The 12,485-nt window shown below is 49.8% G+C and overlaps 1 protein-coding gene across 1 annotated transcript; it reads left to right on the forward strand.

Annotated features, from left to right (window-relative positions):
• Nucleotides 1–8,926: 8,926 nt before the first annotated feature.
• H6S33_012823 (uncharacterized protein) lies at nucleotides 8,927–11,605 on the forward strand (the record flags this gene model as incomplete). Its single annotated transcript, XM_044844165.1, has 1 exon — nucleotides 8,927–11,605. The coding sequence occupies one exon, from the start codon at nucleotides 8,927–8,929 to the stop codon at nucleotides 11,603–11,605; it is 2,679 nt and encodes an 892-aa protein (XP_044694532.1).
• Nucleotides 11,606–12,485: the final 880 nt, after the last annotated feature.

The raw sequence follows: 12,485 nt of genomic DNA on the forward strand, positions 1-12,485 counted from the left end.
ACTACCTTTCGCCTCGTTCATCGTCTTTTCCCGCTGGTCCGCTTTTGCTTTCCGGATCATGACTGTCCATTCTCTGCAAGCCTTCCGGTGTTCCTCCACGTGATTGGATTTCCTTGTATTTCTCGCCTTCCTTTCTGCTGCATTTACCCTTGCCTTCATCTGTTTCATCTCATCTGACCACCAGGAGTTGGCTCTTACCCCCTCCTTCGAGAGTGGTGTTACTATGCTGACTGTTGACCTGACCAGTTCTAGGAAGAAATCGACAGTTTGTTCCGTGTGTTCCTTGGTTTCCCATGCCTCTGCAGGGATGGAGATGTTTGACATGTGGTTCTCCAATAGCTTCCAGTCTGTTTGTCGCCACATTCGTCTTGGTACAAAAGGTGGTTTTTCCAGGTGTAAGTGGACGGAGGTTCTCCCGTGGTCTGAGCCCGCTCCGTAGGGTTCAGTACTCCATCGTAGGTTGTGGTCGAGTGTTGGGCCTTTTACAAATGCAAGGTCGATGGTTGTGGGCCTTTTCCCTCTGTCTCTGGGGAAGTGCGTAAAGACGCCTGGTTCGTTCAGGAGGGTCAGTTTCTGTCGGGTTATCCATCGTTTTAACCGTGCGCCATTGACGCGGTCTGCTCGAATGTTGTTTCTGTATTCATGTGAATTTACTCCGTACCACATCTGATGGTGGCAGTTGAAGTCTCCCATTACTAGACAGTTATCAAGAGTTTGGATTGTACTTGCTATTTGAGCGAAGGGGCCACTTCGGCCTGGGGAGTATATGTTTAGGATTTGGGTTTTTTTGGTTTGGATTTCTACCGTGATCGATACTATAAAATTATCGTGTGTGTAGTGGTGTTTTGGTTTGAGATTAGCATGTTTGCGGACGTATGTTGCACATTTTGTATTGGTGTTGCTGGCCGTAAAAATATAAAAGAGATTTGATTCTGGTGGGTATCCCTCTGCTGAGGTCCATGGTTCTTGTAGTAATAGGAAATAAATACTAGAGTCTGTTTCCGCTTCTTCTACCGCCGCCTTGGTAATAAGTTCGCTCCGTGCACAATTGAGTTGGTGTGCGAGCGCGGTGGTTCGAGGCCTAAGCATTATTTGTCATGGGTTGGTCGTCTTCGGGAACGGGTGTGGCTCCGACTGGGGCGGTGGCTGGTACTTGAACTATCGGAAGCAACTCTTGAACGGGTGCGGCCGGTGGGTCTTGAGCGGGTGGGGCGTTTTCCTTTCCTTTGTTGAGGAATCGGCGTTTAACTCTCTCGGGGCATGCTGGGTCGGAGGCCTTATGGATTCCTTTACAGTTCAGACATCTGATTGGGGTGTGGGTGCATCTATATCCTCCCTGGCATTGATTGCATGGGTGGAAGCTGGTGAGGTGATCTCCGGCACAGTGACCGCATCTCCCATTGTTTTTGCATTTCTCCTGGCGGTGACCGTATTCGAGGCACTTCGCGCACTGGGTGTCTGGGAAGGTTGGGAGGAAGGCCTCGATGTGGCAGCTTCGGTTAAAGAGGGATAGGAACTTAACTCCTAATGTTTCCATTGTGACTTGTCCTGGGAGCGCGATGACCATTGATGAGTGGGTTTTCTCCATTCGTGTCTCTGCTCTGGAGATCCAGCGGGGAATCTGGGCAAGTTGGAAGTTCTCTCCATAGTTGCTTCTAATTTCGGATGCTACCAGTTGTCCTGCCTCGGCGCCTTCTCCGACCGTTGTGGGGATTCCGTGAATGAGGAACTTTGACCATTTGGAGTTTGCCCGGATGATGGCGACTGGTACTTGTAGGGTGAGGAGAGCCTCCTCAATTTCTTTGGCGTATTCCATTGCCTTTGTTGCTGGGGTGACAAACTTAGTTTCCAGGATAAAATTATCCTTGGGTGTTCTCCTTGCTGAGATGAAGTGGCAGGATTCGTCCTGAATTCTTGCATTGACTAGGGTCCTGATCTCGGAGGGATTGACGTCGGATGGAGCAGTGGTTTCAACAATGATTTCTCTGTTGATTTTGGTATATTCTGGCTTGAAGAGAGGGTCCGCTTTTGGCTTTGCGGACTTCTTTCTTCTCTCGACAACCTGGAAAGTTCCTTGAGCAGGACCGGGTGCCGAGGCCACGGCAGCCCAGGTGCCTGCTTTCCATCCACGGGGTGGGGCTTGTTGGGGGGGTGCGGGTGGGGGGGCCTGAGGGGCTGCCTGAGGCGCTGCTTGGGGAATTATTTGAGGGACCGCTGGAGGGGGCATTCTCTGTCCCTGCGGTTGGTGTTTTCGCTGTTGTTGCTGTTGTTGCTGTTGTTGGTTTTGTTGTGGTTGTTGCGGTTGCTGCGGTTGTGGTTGTTTGTTGAGGAGAAGATGGATCGCCGAGTGCATACTGGTGATCATAGTTGTCTGCGCCTCGATTTGATGCCTCAGTGTATCCACTGTTCTCCGGAGTGTGGTCGTTTGCTCTTCGAGGGTTTCAATCCTGTCGGTGGGTGGGCAGATTCGGCTGGTGGCATGTCTGATGGCCCAAGTAATATAGTTCAGGTCCGTCTGGGTGTGAGTATCCTGGGGGACAATGCTCGGGTAGAGGTAGTCGACTCTCGGTTGGTAGGGGTCGTTGTAGTCGGATTCTGTTGCAAAGGTCGAGGAGAATTCCTGTTCTTGAGCTCCGGATGGGATTGGGTCGGGAACCTGAGTGTTCCTGATCTGCGAGGGGGCTGTCCCTTGCTGGGAAGACTGAGTGAAAAAGGACTGGAGCGAAGCTTGCTGCGACATGATTGAATGTCCAGTTCTCCTGGCGGCGTAGAGTGACGTTTCGGAAAGGTTTCTTTTCCTTCCTTTCGGGAGGTCAAGGCTGGAGAATTCTTCGCTAGAAGCCAGTTTTCGTGGTGTTTCTTTCGCTAGGAACAACAAACGCGACCGTACGATCGGGGGCGAAGTGGCTCAACCTGGTATGGTATACCAGGGTAAACCGAGGGGAGTAAAATAAAAGTGTTTTTGAAGCGAGGTTTGATATCAGGAAGTTTTGCGAGCCTTAGCGAGCAAGGAGAATACAGAAGAAGAAGAAGAAACTTATATTGCTTTGAAGTACAAGACTTATCGCACGCCGACCCAACCGCCTAAACACAAACCGAACCGAACCAAACAAAAAGAAAGAAAGAAAGAAAAGAAAAACAACGAACGCAAACACAAACGAACAAGAACAAGAACAAAACAAGCACAAGCGAACACGAACAGTAACAAGGAAATTCCAGAACAATACTCAACCAGAAGACCCAACGACAAGGAGAAATAACATGTCTCAGCGGAATCGAGCGCTGGACCCATCAAAACAGAACATAAAAACAAATTTAAAGAGTAAAAGGAAACTGCCCTTCCTAATCCCGTCCCTAATTATTTTCTTCCATCCCCTCTTCTAGGTCCGCCTCCGCCTCCGCCGACTCGTACCATTTCGAGAGTTGAGATTGTTTTGCAAATTGTAGGATGAGGTCCGTTCTCAGGTTTGTAAACATCCAGTTTTCCCAGGTCATCGCTCCGGGGATTTTTTCTATCAGGGGGGCACGGATTCGAGCCCACGCTGGGCATTCCATAAGTGTGTGTTTCGCTGAGTTTTCCATACCACACTGGCATGGTTCGGGGTCTGTATATACCGCGTGTTTATCGATTCGGGTAGTTTGGCACCGGATTCGAAAAACTTTTTTTGCCTCCGTTAGGGTGAGATTCGCAATCTTGGAGGGGGGGCGGAACTCCCCCCGGTGATGGTAGTCCGGTATTGGTTGTGTATTCCATTCTTCCAACAGGTGATCGCGTAGTAGTTTGTTTTGGTTCCACTTGTCTCTCGCATTTCCGGGGGTTTGATGTGGGAGTAGGAGGGAAGCGATTCGGTGTAGACCTGTCCCTTTGATGTTTGCTTCTCTGTATGGGAGGAGCTCAATTAGGGATTCATTGTTGGGGTGGGTTGCCTCGGTGCAGAGTATTCTGGTTCCGTACTTTCTTGAGCGGTATGTTAGGAGGTATTCTAGGGGGGGTAATCCTGCTTCTCGGAGGAGTTTAGCTCTCTTGGTCCATCGAGGTAGGCCCGTGATGATCCGGGCAGCTTCGTTATATAGTGGTTCTAGTGATCTAATGATGTGGTCTGCGCCAATCCACCAGGCCTCAGATCCGTAGAGCAGGCTTGGAAGGAAGCTCTGTGTTATTAGGTGATGAACTGTCTTGACTGTTATCCCTGGCAGGCGGGCGGTGTTTCGGATTTGGTGGAGGGCTTTTAGGCCTTTTGCGATTGCTGCTTCGATATGGGGCCGGAAGGAGAGGGTTGGATCTATCCAGACTCCTACGTATTTCAGCCTCTCCTTGGGGTATATATCGATGTTGTTAACTTTGACTGGAAGTCGTGGTTGTTGTGTGGATGATGTGGTGGGCCGGAAGAAGATCAGATCGGATTTATCCGGGTCGTATTTGATTTGGAGTGGCTCAGCTTTAATTAGTCTTTCTCTCATTCGTTCCTCCATTCTCTTGATTGTAAAGCCTGGTGTTTTGGATATTTGCACCAGCGCATCGTCATCGATGTAAGTTGTGTCCATCTCTTTTGGGCTGCTAGTTGGGTCCAGAATTACTCCGGCATAGATCATGAATAGTACCGGAGACATGGGGCTACCTTGCGGCACTCCAGAATCATAGGGCTGTGGTTCCTCTAGCTCATGATTGAATTGGAACTGTAGTTTTCTGCCGGTGTTGAATTCCTTGCACCATTCTGTCAGATAGGTGGGGAATTTTTGTTGGTGCATGATTTCCGCGAGGAGTAGGTGATCGACACAATTGAATGCTCCTTGGATGTCGTTGGTTAGGATCGCTGGTCTATCTCGCCGGGCGATTCCGGTGCTGTTTTTTAGTAGTAGGTTTTGTTGTATTGGTGTCAAGGTTCTCAGGAGGGCATCGATTGCCGAGATGGTTGGTCTTCCTCCGAATTGGTTTGCTGAGAGTGTGCCTAGGATTTCTCCAGCGGTGCAGAGTCTCTGGGCCACTATCTTCTCCAGGATTTTGCTGAAACATTGTAGAAGGGAAATGGGCCGGTAGGCTTTTGCTTCATGATAATTTGCTTTACCGGGTTTCGGGATCGGGATACACTTAGCTATTTTCCATTCCGCTGGATGTACACCGTGCCGGAGCATAGCGGAGAACATGTCTTGGATTAGAGTTGTGTTTGCTTTGACTATAGCTTTAATAAAGGTATAAGGGATGCCATCCGGGCCGGTCGCTGAGTGCGCTGGGCAGGAGTCGATTGCTTTGTTAAGTTCTTCGGGGGTGACTATGTCGAAGGTGTTGCTAAGGTCAAAAGAGGGGGGTCTAATGTTCAAGGGGGGATGGTCGGGGGACGTCCGTTTCGAGGGGAAAAGTTGGGCTCTTAGAGCTTGACACTTCCCCGCAAATGTTTCTTCACCTTGTATGGTTGGTATGATTGTGTCTCGTCTCTTTCCTGCGCTTAGGATTCTCCAGACTTCACTACCTTTCGCCTCGTTCATCGTCTTTTCCCGCTGGTCCGCTTTTGCTTTCCGGATCATGACTGTCCATTCTCTGCAAGCCTTCCGGTGTTCCTCCACGTGATTGGATTTCCTTGTATTTCTCGCCTTCCTTTCTGCTGCATTTACCCTTGCCTTCATCTGTTTCATCTCATCTGACCACCAGGAGTTGGCTCTTACCCCCTCCTTCGAGAGTGGTGTTACTATGCTGACTGTTGACCTGACCAGTTCTAGGAAGAAATCGACAGTTTGTTCCGTGTGTTCCTTGGTTTCCCATGCCTCTGCAGGGATGGAGATGTTTGACATGTGGTTCTCCAATAGCTTCCAGTCTGTTTGTCGCCACATTCGTCTTGGTACAAAAGGTGGTTTTTCCAGGTGTAAGTGGACGGAGGTTCTCCCGTGGTCTGAGCCCGCTCCGTAGGGTTCAGTACTCCATCGTAGGTTGTGGTCGAGTGTTGGGCCTTTTACAAATGCAAGGTCGATGGTTGTGGGCCTTTTCCCTCTGTCTCTGGGGAAATGCGTGAAGACGCCTGGTTCGTTCAGGAGGGACAGTTTCTGTCGGGTTATCCATCGTTTTAGTCGTGCACCATTGACGCGGTCTGCTCGAATATTGTTTCTGTATTCATGTGAATTTACTCCGTACCACATTTGATGGTGGCAGTTGAAGTCTCCCATTACTAGACAATTATCAAGGGTTTGGATTGTACTTGCTATTTGAGCGAAGGGGCCACTTCGGCCTGGGGAGTATATGTTTAGGATTTGGGTTTTCTTGTTCTGGATTTCTACCGTAATCGATACTATGAAATTATCGTGTGTGTAGTGGTGTTTTGGTTTGAGGTTGGCATGTTTGCGGACGTATGTTGCGCATTTCGTATTGATATTGCTGGCTGTAAAAAGGTAAAAAAGATTTGATTCTGGTGGATATCCCTCTGTTGAGGTCCATGGTTCTTGTAATAGTAGGAAATAAATGCTCGAGTCTGTTTCTGCTTCTTCCACCGCCGCCTTGGTGATTAGTTCGCTCCGTGCACAATTAAGTTGGTGTGCGAGCGCAGTTATTCGCAGCCTAGGCATTATTCGTCATGGGTTGGTCGTCTTCGGGAACGGGTGTGGCTCCGACCGGGGCGGTGGCTGGTACTTGGATTATTGAAATTGGCTCCTGGGCGGGTGCGGCAGGTGGGTCTTGGGCGAGTGGGGCATTTTCCTTTCCTTTGTTCAGGAATCGGCGTTTAACTCTTTCAGGGCATGCTGGGTCGGAGGCCTTATGGATTCCTTTACAGTTCAAACATCTGATTGGGGTGTGGGTGCATCTGTATCCTCCCTGGCATTGAATGCATGGGTGGAAGCTGGTGAGATGGTCTCCGGCACAATGACCGCATTTTCCATTGTTCTTACATTTCTCCTGGCGGTGGCCGTATTCGAGGCACTTTGCACACTGGGTATCCGGGAAGGTTGGGAGGAAGGCCTCGATATGGCAGCTTCGGTTGAAGAGAGATAGGAATTTAACTCCTAGTGTTTCCATTGTGATTTGTCCCGGGAGCGCGATGACCATAGATGAGTGGGTTTTCTCCATTCGAGTTTCTGCCCTGGATATCCAGCGGGGAACCTGGGCAAGTTGGAAGTTCTCTCCATAGTTGCTTCTGATTTCTGATGCCACTAGTTGTCCCGCCTCAATGCCCTCCCCGACCGTTGTGGGGATTCCATGGAGGAGAAACTTTGACCATTTGGAGTTTGCGCGGATGACAGCGACCGGTACCTGTAGGGTGAGGAGGGCCTCCTCAATTTCTTTGGCGTATTCCATTGCCTTTGTTGCAGGGGTAACGAATTTTGTTTCCAGGATGAAGTTGTCCTTAGGTGTTCTTCTTGCCGAAATGAAATGGCAGGACTCGTCTTGGATTCTTGCATTGACGAGGGTTCTGATCTCGGAGGGGTTAACGTCAGATGGGGCAGTAGTTTCCACGATGATCTCCCTGTTGATCTTGGTATACTCTGGTTTGAAGAGGGGATCCGCTTTTGGCTTTGCGGACTTCTTTTTCCTCTCGATGGCCTGGAAGTTACTTTGGGCAGGACCGGGTGCCGAGGCCACGGCGGCCCAGGTGCCTGCCTTCCATCCACGAGGTGGGGCTTGTTGGGGGGGTGCGGGTGGGGGGGCCTGAGGAGCTGCCTGTGGCGCTGCTTGGGGAGCTGTTTGTAGGACCGCTGGAGGGGGCATTCTCTGTCCTTGCGGTTGCTGTGGTTTTCGCTGCTGTTGCTGTTGTTGCTGTTGATGCTGTTGTTGCGGTTGTTGCGGTTGCTGCGGTTGCTGCGGTTGTGGTTGTTTGTTGAGGAGCGCGTGGATCGCCGAATGCATATTGGTGATCATGTTTGTCTGCGCCTCGATCTGATGCTTCAGTGTATCCACTGTTCTCCGGAGAGTAGTCGTTTGCTCTTCGAGGATTTCAATCCTGTCGGAGGGTGGGCAGATCCGGCTGGTGGCATGTCTAATGGCCCAGGTGATATAGTTCAGGTCCGTCTGGGTGTGGGTGTCCTGGGGGACAATGCTCGGGTAGAGGTAGTCAACTCTCGGCTGGTAGGGGTCGTTGTAGTCGGATTCTGTTGCAAAGGTCGAGGAGAATTCCTGTTCCTGAGCTCCGGATGGGGTTGGGTCGGGAACCTGAGTGTTCTTGTTCTGCGAGGGGGCTGTCCCTTGTTGGGAAGACTGGGTGAAAAAGGACTGGAGCGAAGCTTGCTGCGACATGACTGAATGTCCAGTTCTTCTGGCGGCGTAGAGGGATGTTTCGGAAAGGTTTCTTTTCCTTCCTTTCGGGAGGCCGAGGCTGGAGAATTCTTCGCTGGAAGCCAGTTTTCGTAGGTTTCTTTCGCTTGGAACAACAAAACGCGACCGTACGATCGGGGACAAAGTGGCTCAGCCTGGTATGGTATACCAGGGTAAACCGAGAGGAGTAAAATAAAGTGTTTTTGAAGCGAGGTTTATTGTCAGGAAGTTTTGCGAGCCTTAGCGAGCAAGGAGAATACAGAGGTTGCGTAAAGAAAGAAGAAAAAAGAGAAAACATATAAAGACACAAGACAACGCCTCCTTATATACCCAACCATAGTCCAACGATAACTAATACCTTCGCATAACAGAAACTAAAAGAACATAACAGAAACTCCAATTACAAATCCTAATCCCACTGCGCAATACCTCCCCTTCCCGTTCCAATTCATCACCTAACCGAAATCCATAGTTGCCGTTACATGTCCCTCATATATCCACCGGTACCAAAGCACTCCCCTCCGGCGGTTTGACACTCCGGGGGTTATTATTGGGGTCGAAAACGTGTTTTTTATGACTCCGTATTTTGGTCGTATTTTGGTCGCACCACACCCCGCGGGTGCGGTCCAGAGTTGACGTTAGCGTGCAGAGGGTATTGGGGTATCTACTAGCCTTTTCTCATAAATGCTTGGCATGCCCGTAACACCTTTACCGCTTATGGACGAGCTGCGAGACCGAGTGACAGGCGCGGTTATCTTCTTGAAGATTGACCTGAAGGAAGGTTACAACCTCATCAGGATCAAAGACGGCGACGAGTGGAAAACAGCATTTCGTACACGGTACGGGCATTTTGAGTACCTCGTCATGCCTTTTGGGCTGGCAAATGCGCCGGCGACCTTCCAGAACATGATGAATGATGCGCTGAGGGAATTCCTGGATCAGGGTGTAGTAGTATACCTTGATGATATCCTAATATATAGCAAGTCTCGAGAGGAGCACAGAGAGCTGGTCGGCAAAGTACTTAGTAGGTTACAAGAATACAACCTAGTCGCCAACCCGAAGAAATCGTTCTTCGAGCTCACCGAAATCGAGTTCCTCGGATACATCCTTGCCCCAGCAGGCGTCACCATGGCACTGGATAAGGTTATGTCTGTCACGAATTGGCAAGCCCCGCGCAGCGTTAAGGAAGTACAGATCTTCATGGGCTTTGCCAATTTCTACAGAAGGTTTATCCATAATTTCTCCGGGGTCTGTAAACCCATTACCGATTGTCTCAGGGGTGATGCTAAGAACTTTGTCTGGTCTATGACGGCCCAAGCAGCCTTCGAAAAACTTAAAACCCTGTTTACGTCTGCGCCGATCTTGGTACATTTCTCTCCAGATCGACAGACTATCGTGGAAACGGACGCAAGTGATTTTGCTATGGCCGCAATTCTATCCCACGTTATTGACGGAAAGACTCACCCTGTTGCCTTTTATTCTCGAAAACTTAACCCAGCGGAACTCAACTACGACGTCTGGGATAAGGAGATGCTAGGAATTGTGTCAGCCTTCAAGCAATGGCGTCACTACCTCGAAGGACCTAGCCGAACGGTCCTCGTTTATACGGATCATAAGAACTTGGAATATTTCTCAACAACCAAGGTTCTTAACCGACGACAGGCAAGGTGGGCTGAGTCTTTGGCGGAATTTGACTTCAAGATTATTTACCGCCCGGGAACCAAAAATGGGAAGGCAGATGCACTATCGCGACGGCCGGAGTACCGTCCTGAAGGGGGAGGCACGCTTGGGAAACAGTCGGTAGACAGGTTCTTTAAGCCCGGAGAATTGGCGGAGGAAGAGTTTGTGGTATCAGCGGTGTCGCTTGCCTCCAAGGGGGTGATTGACTGGTCTAAGAATTTTCTGGATCATGTCAGGCAGGCGGCATCGGGAGACCCGACATGGGTAGGATTGAAAGAGAGAGTTGAGCAGGGAGAGAAGCTGGGGGAAATGAAGGATATCGTTGAGAAAAACGGGCTACTCTTCTATAAAAACCGACTCTATATTCCGGCAGACGACCGTATCAAGATCCGAATCGCACAGGCAGAACACGACTCGAAAGTGGCAGGACACTTTGGACAAGACAAAACCTTGGAACTCATCACGCGCAACTTCTATTGGCCAAAAATGAACGAGTGGATTGATGATTACGTTCGGTCATGTGACGAGTGCCAGCGCAACAAACCCAGCCGCCATAAGAAATACGGTGCGCTTCTACCACTGTCCACACCACATTCTGTCTGGCAATCGATATCGATGGACTTCATCGTGCAGTTACCGGAATCAAAGGGATACAATCAAATTTGGGTAGTAGTCGATAGGTTCTCGAAGATGTCGCATTTTATCCCCTTAGTAGCAGAAACGACCGCGCAGGATCTAGCGAAGATATTCCTCGGTCAAATCTGGCGACTCCATGGGCTGCCTCTTGATATAGTTTCCGACAGGGACGCCAAGTTTACTTCAAGCTTTTGGGCATCCCTTATGGAATTATTGGACGTGAGGATAAGAATGAGTACGGCTTTCCACCCTCAGACCGATGGGCAAACAGAGCGGGTCAACCAAACCCTCGAGCACTACCTACGAGTGTTCTGCAACTACGAGCAAGATGATTGGGCAGAGCTACTTCCATTGGCGGAGTATGCTTACAACAATTCGGTTACCACCGCCACGGGTCAATCTCCGTTCTATACTAATTACGTTTACAACCCAAGAACCAACTGGCCGACAGAAGCCGAAGTGGTCAACCCAACCAGTGACCTGTATGCTCACTTTATTCGAGGAGTTCACGACTCTGCTCTTGCTCGTTTAACAGACACCAGGGAGAAGATGGGGAAATACTATGATCGGAAAAGGGACGAACCGCCTAACTTCAAGGTGGGAGACATGGTTATGCTTAATGCGACCAATATCAAGACACGTCGCTCTACTAAGAAACTCGATCATAAGAAACTCGGCCCGTTTAAAATCATTCGACTAGCTGGAAAACGAGCCTGCGAATTGGAACTGCCACCACAAGTCAAAATCCATAACGTGTTCCATATTGAACTCTTGGAACGTTACCGACAAAGCAGTATCCCAGGCCGCGAACAACGTCCCCCGACTCCCGAAGAAGTCGATAAGGAAGGAGAGGTTCTGTATGAAGTGGAAAGTATTGTGGGAAGCCGGAAAAACAGAAGAGGATTAGTGGAATACCTGGTGAAATGGCGGGGCTATTCGATGAGCGACTGCACGTACCAAATTATGGACGCTATGAATGAGGAGGTACTTGATGTAGTCCGCGACTTTCATCGAAGGAACCCCAAGGCCGTGAAGGATCAACGCCTGAGACTATAGAGGTACCCTACGGGGCTAAGTCCTTCCCCTCCACAGACACCGCGGGTGATATGTGGAGCAGGTTTACTGGAACCATAGTCTGTCAGAAGATGTCCCGAGACGTGACACCCTGGAAGGGGGGTAAGCTGTTACGGGCATATTAAGTATTACGAGAAAAGGCTAGTAGATACCCCAATACCCTCTGCACGCTAATGTTAACTCTGGACCGCACCCGCGGGGTGTGGTGCGACCAAAATACGACCAAAACACGGAGTCATAAAACACGTTTTCGACCCCAATAATAACCCCCGGAGCGTCAAACCACCGGAGGGGAGTGCTTTGGTACCGGTGGATATATGAGGGACAGCTGGAAGCAATCAGATCGAAGATCGGATCACTCGGAGCGAATCGGCGCAAGCCACCAGCCGACCGAGTACCTATCGGCGGTACCTATGGGCATGAGAGGACTCTGCTATGTGGGAAAGCGATGTGGGAAAAGGCCTGAGTAGGTAGCTTTGCTATCCGAGACCTACGAGTAGCCGGCGCTGACGATTATCCACCAGATGGCCGATGGAGAGGAAACATCGACAGGGAAACGTGCATTAGAGTGGGTAAATAGGTTGAGGGGTTTTAGCGGGTTTAGGAGTTTGGGTAACGGACTTAGGAGTTAAATGTTCTTGGTTGATTTTCAGGGTCTCGGGCAGGCCCCGAGTGTATTCTGTATTATTAGTAGACGGGGTCCTCGAGACATAAGCGAGGGATATAAATACTGTGTCATTCACTGACTAGCCAAATCATCATCGGCGAAATCAGAGTCTTAACAATATAAATCGTTGATACTCGAGTTACAACTTTATTTGACGATACTTTTGGAAATACTTTACTCTTTTGTGACTTCGCA

This window comes from Morchella sextelata (genome assembly GCF_020137385.1).
Source record: "Morchella sextelata strain SCLS chromosome Unknown scls_9, whole genome shotgun sequence".
Taxonomy (NCBI): Eukaryota; Fungi; Ascomycota; class Pezizomycetes; order Pezizales; family Morchellaceae; genus Morchella; species Morchella sextelata.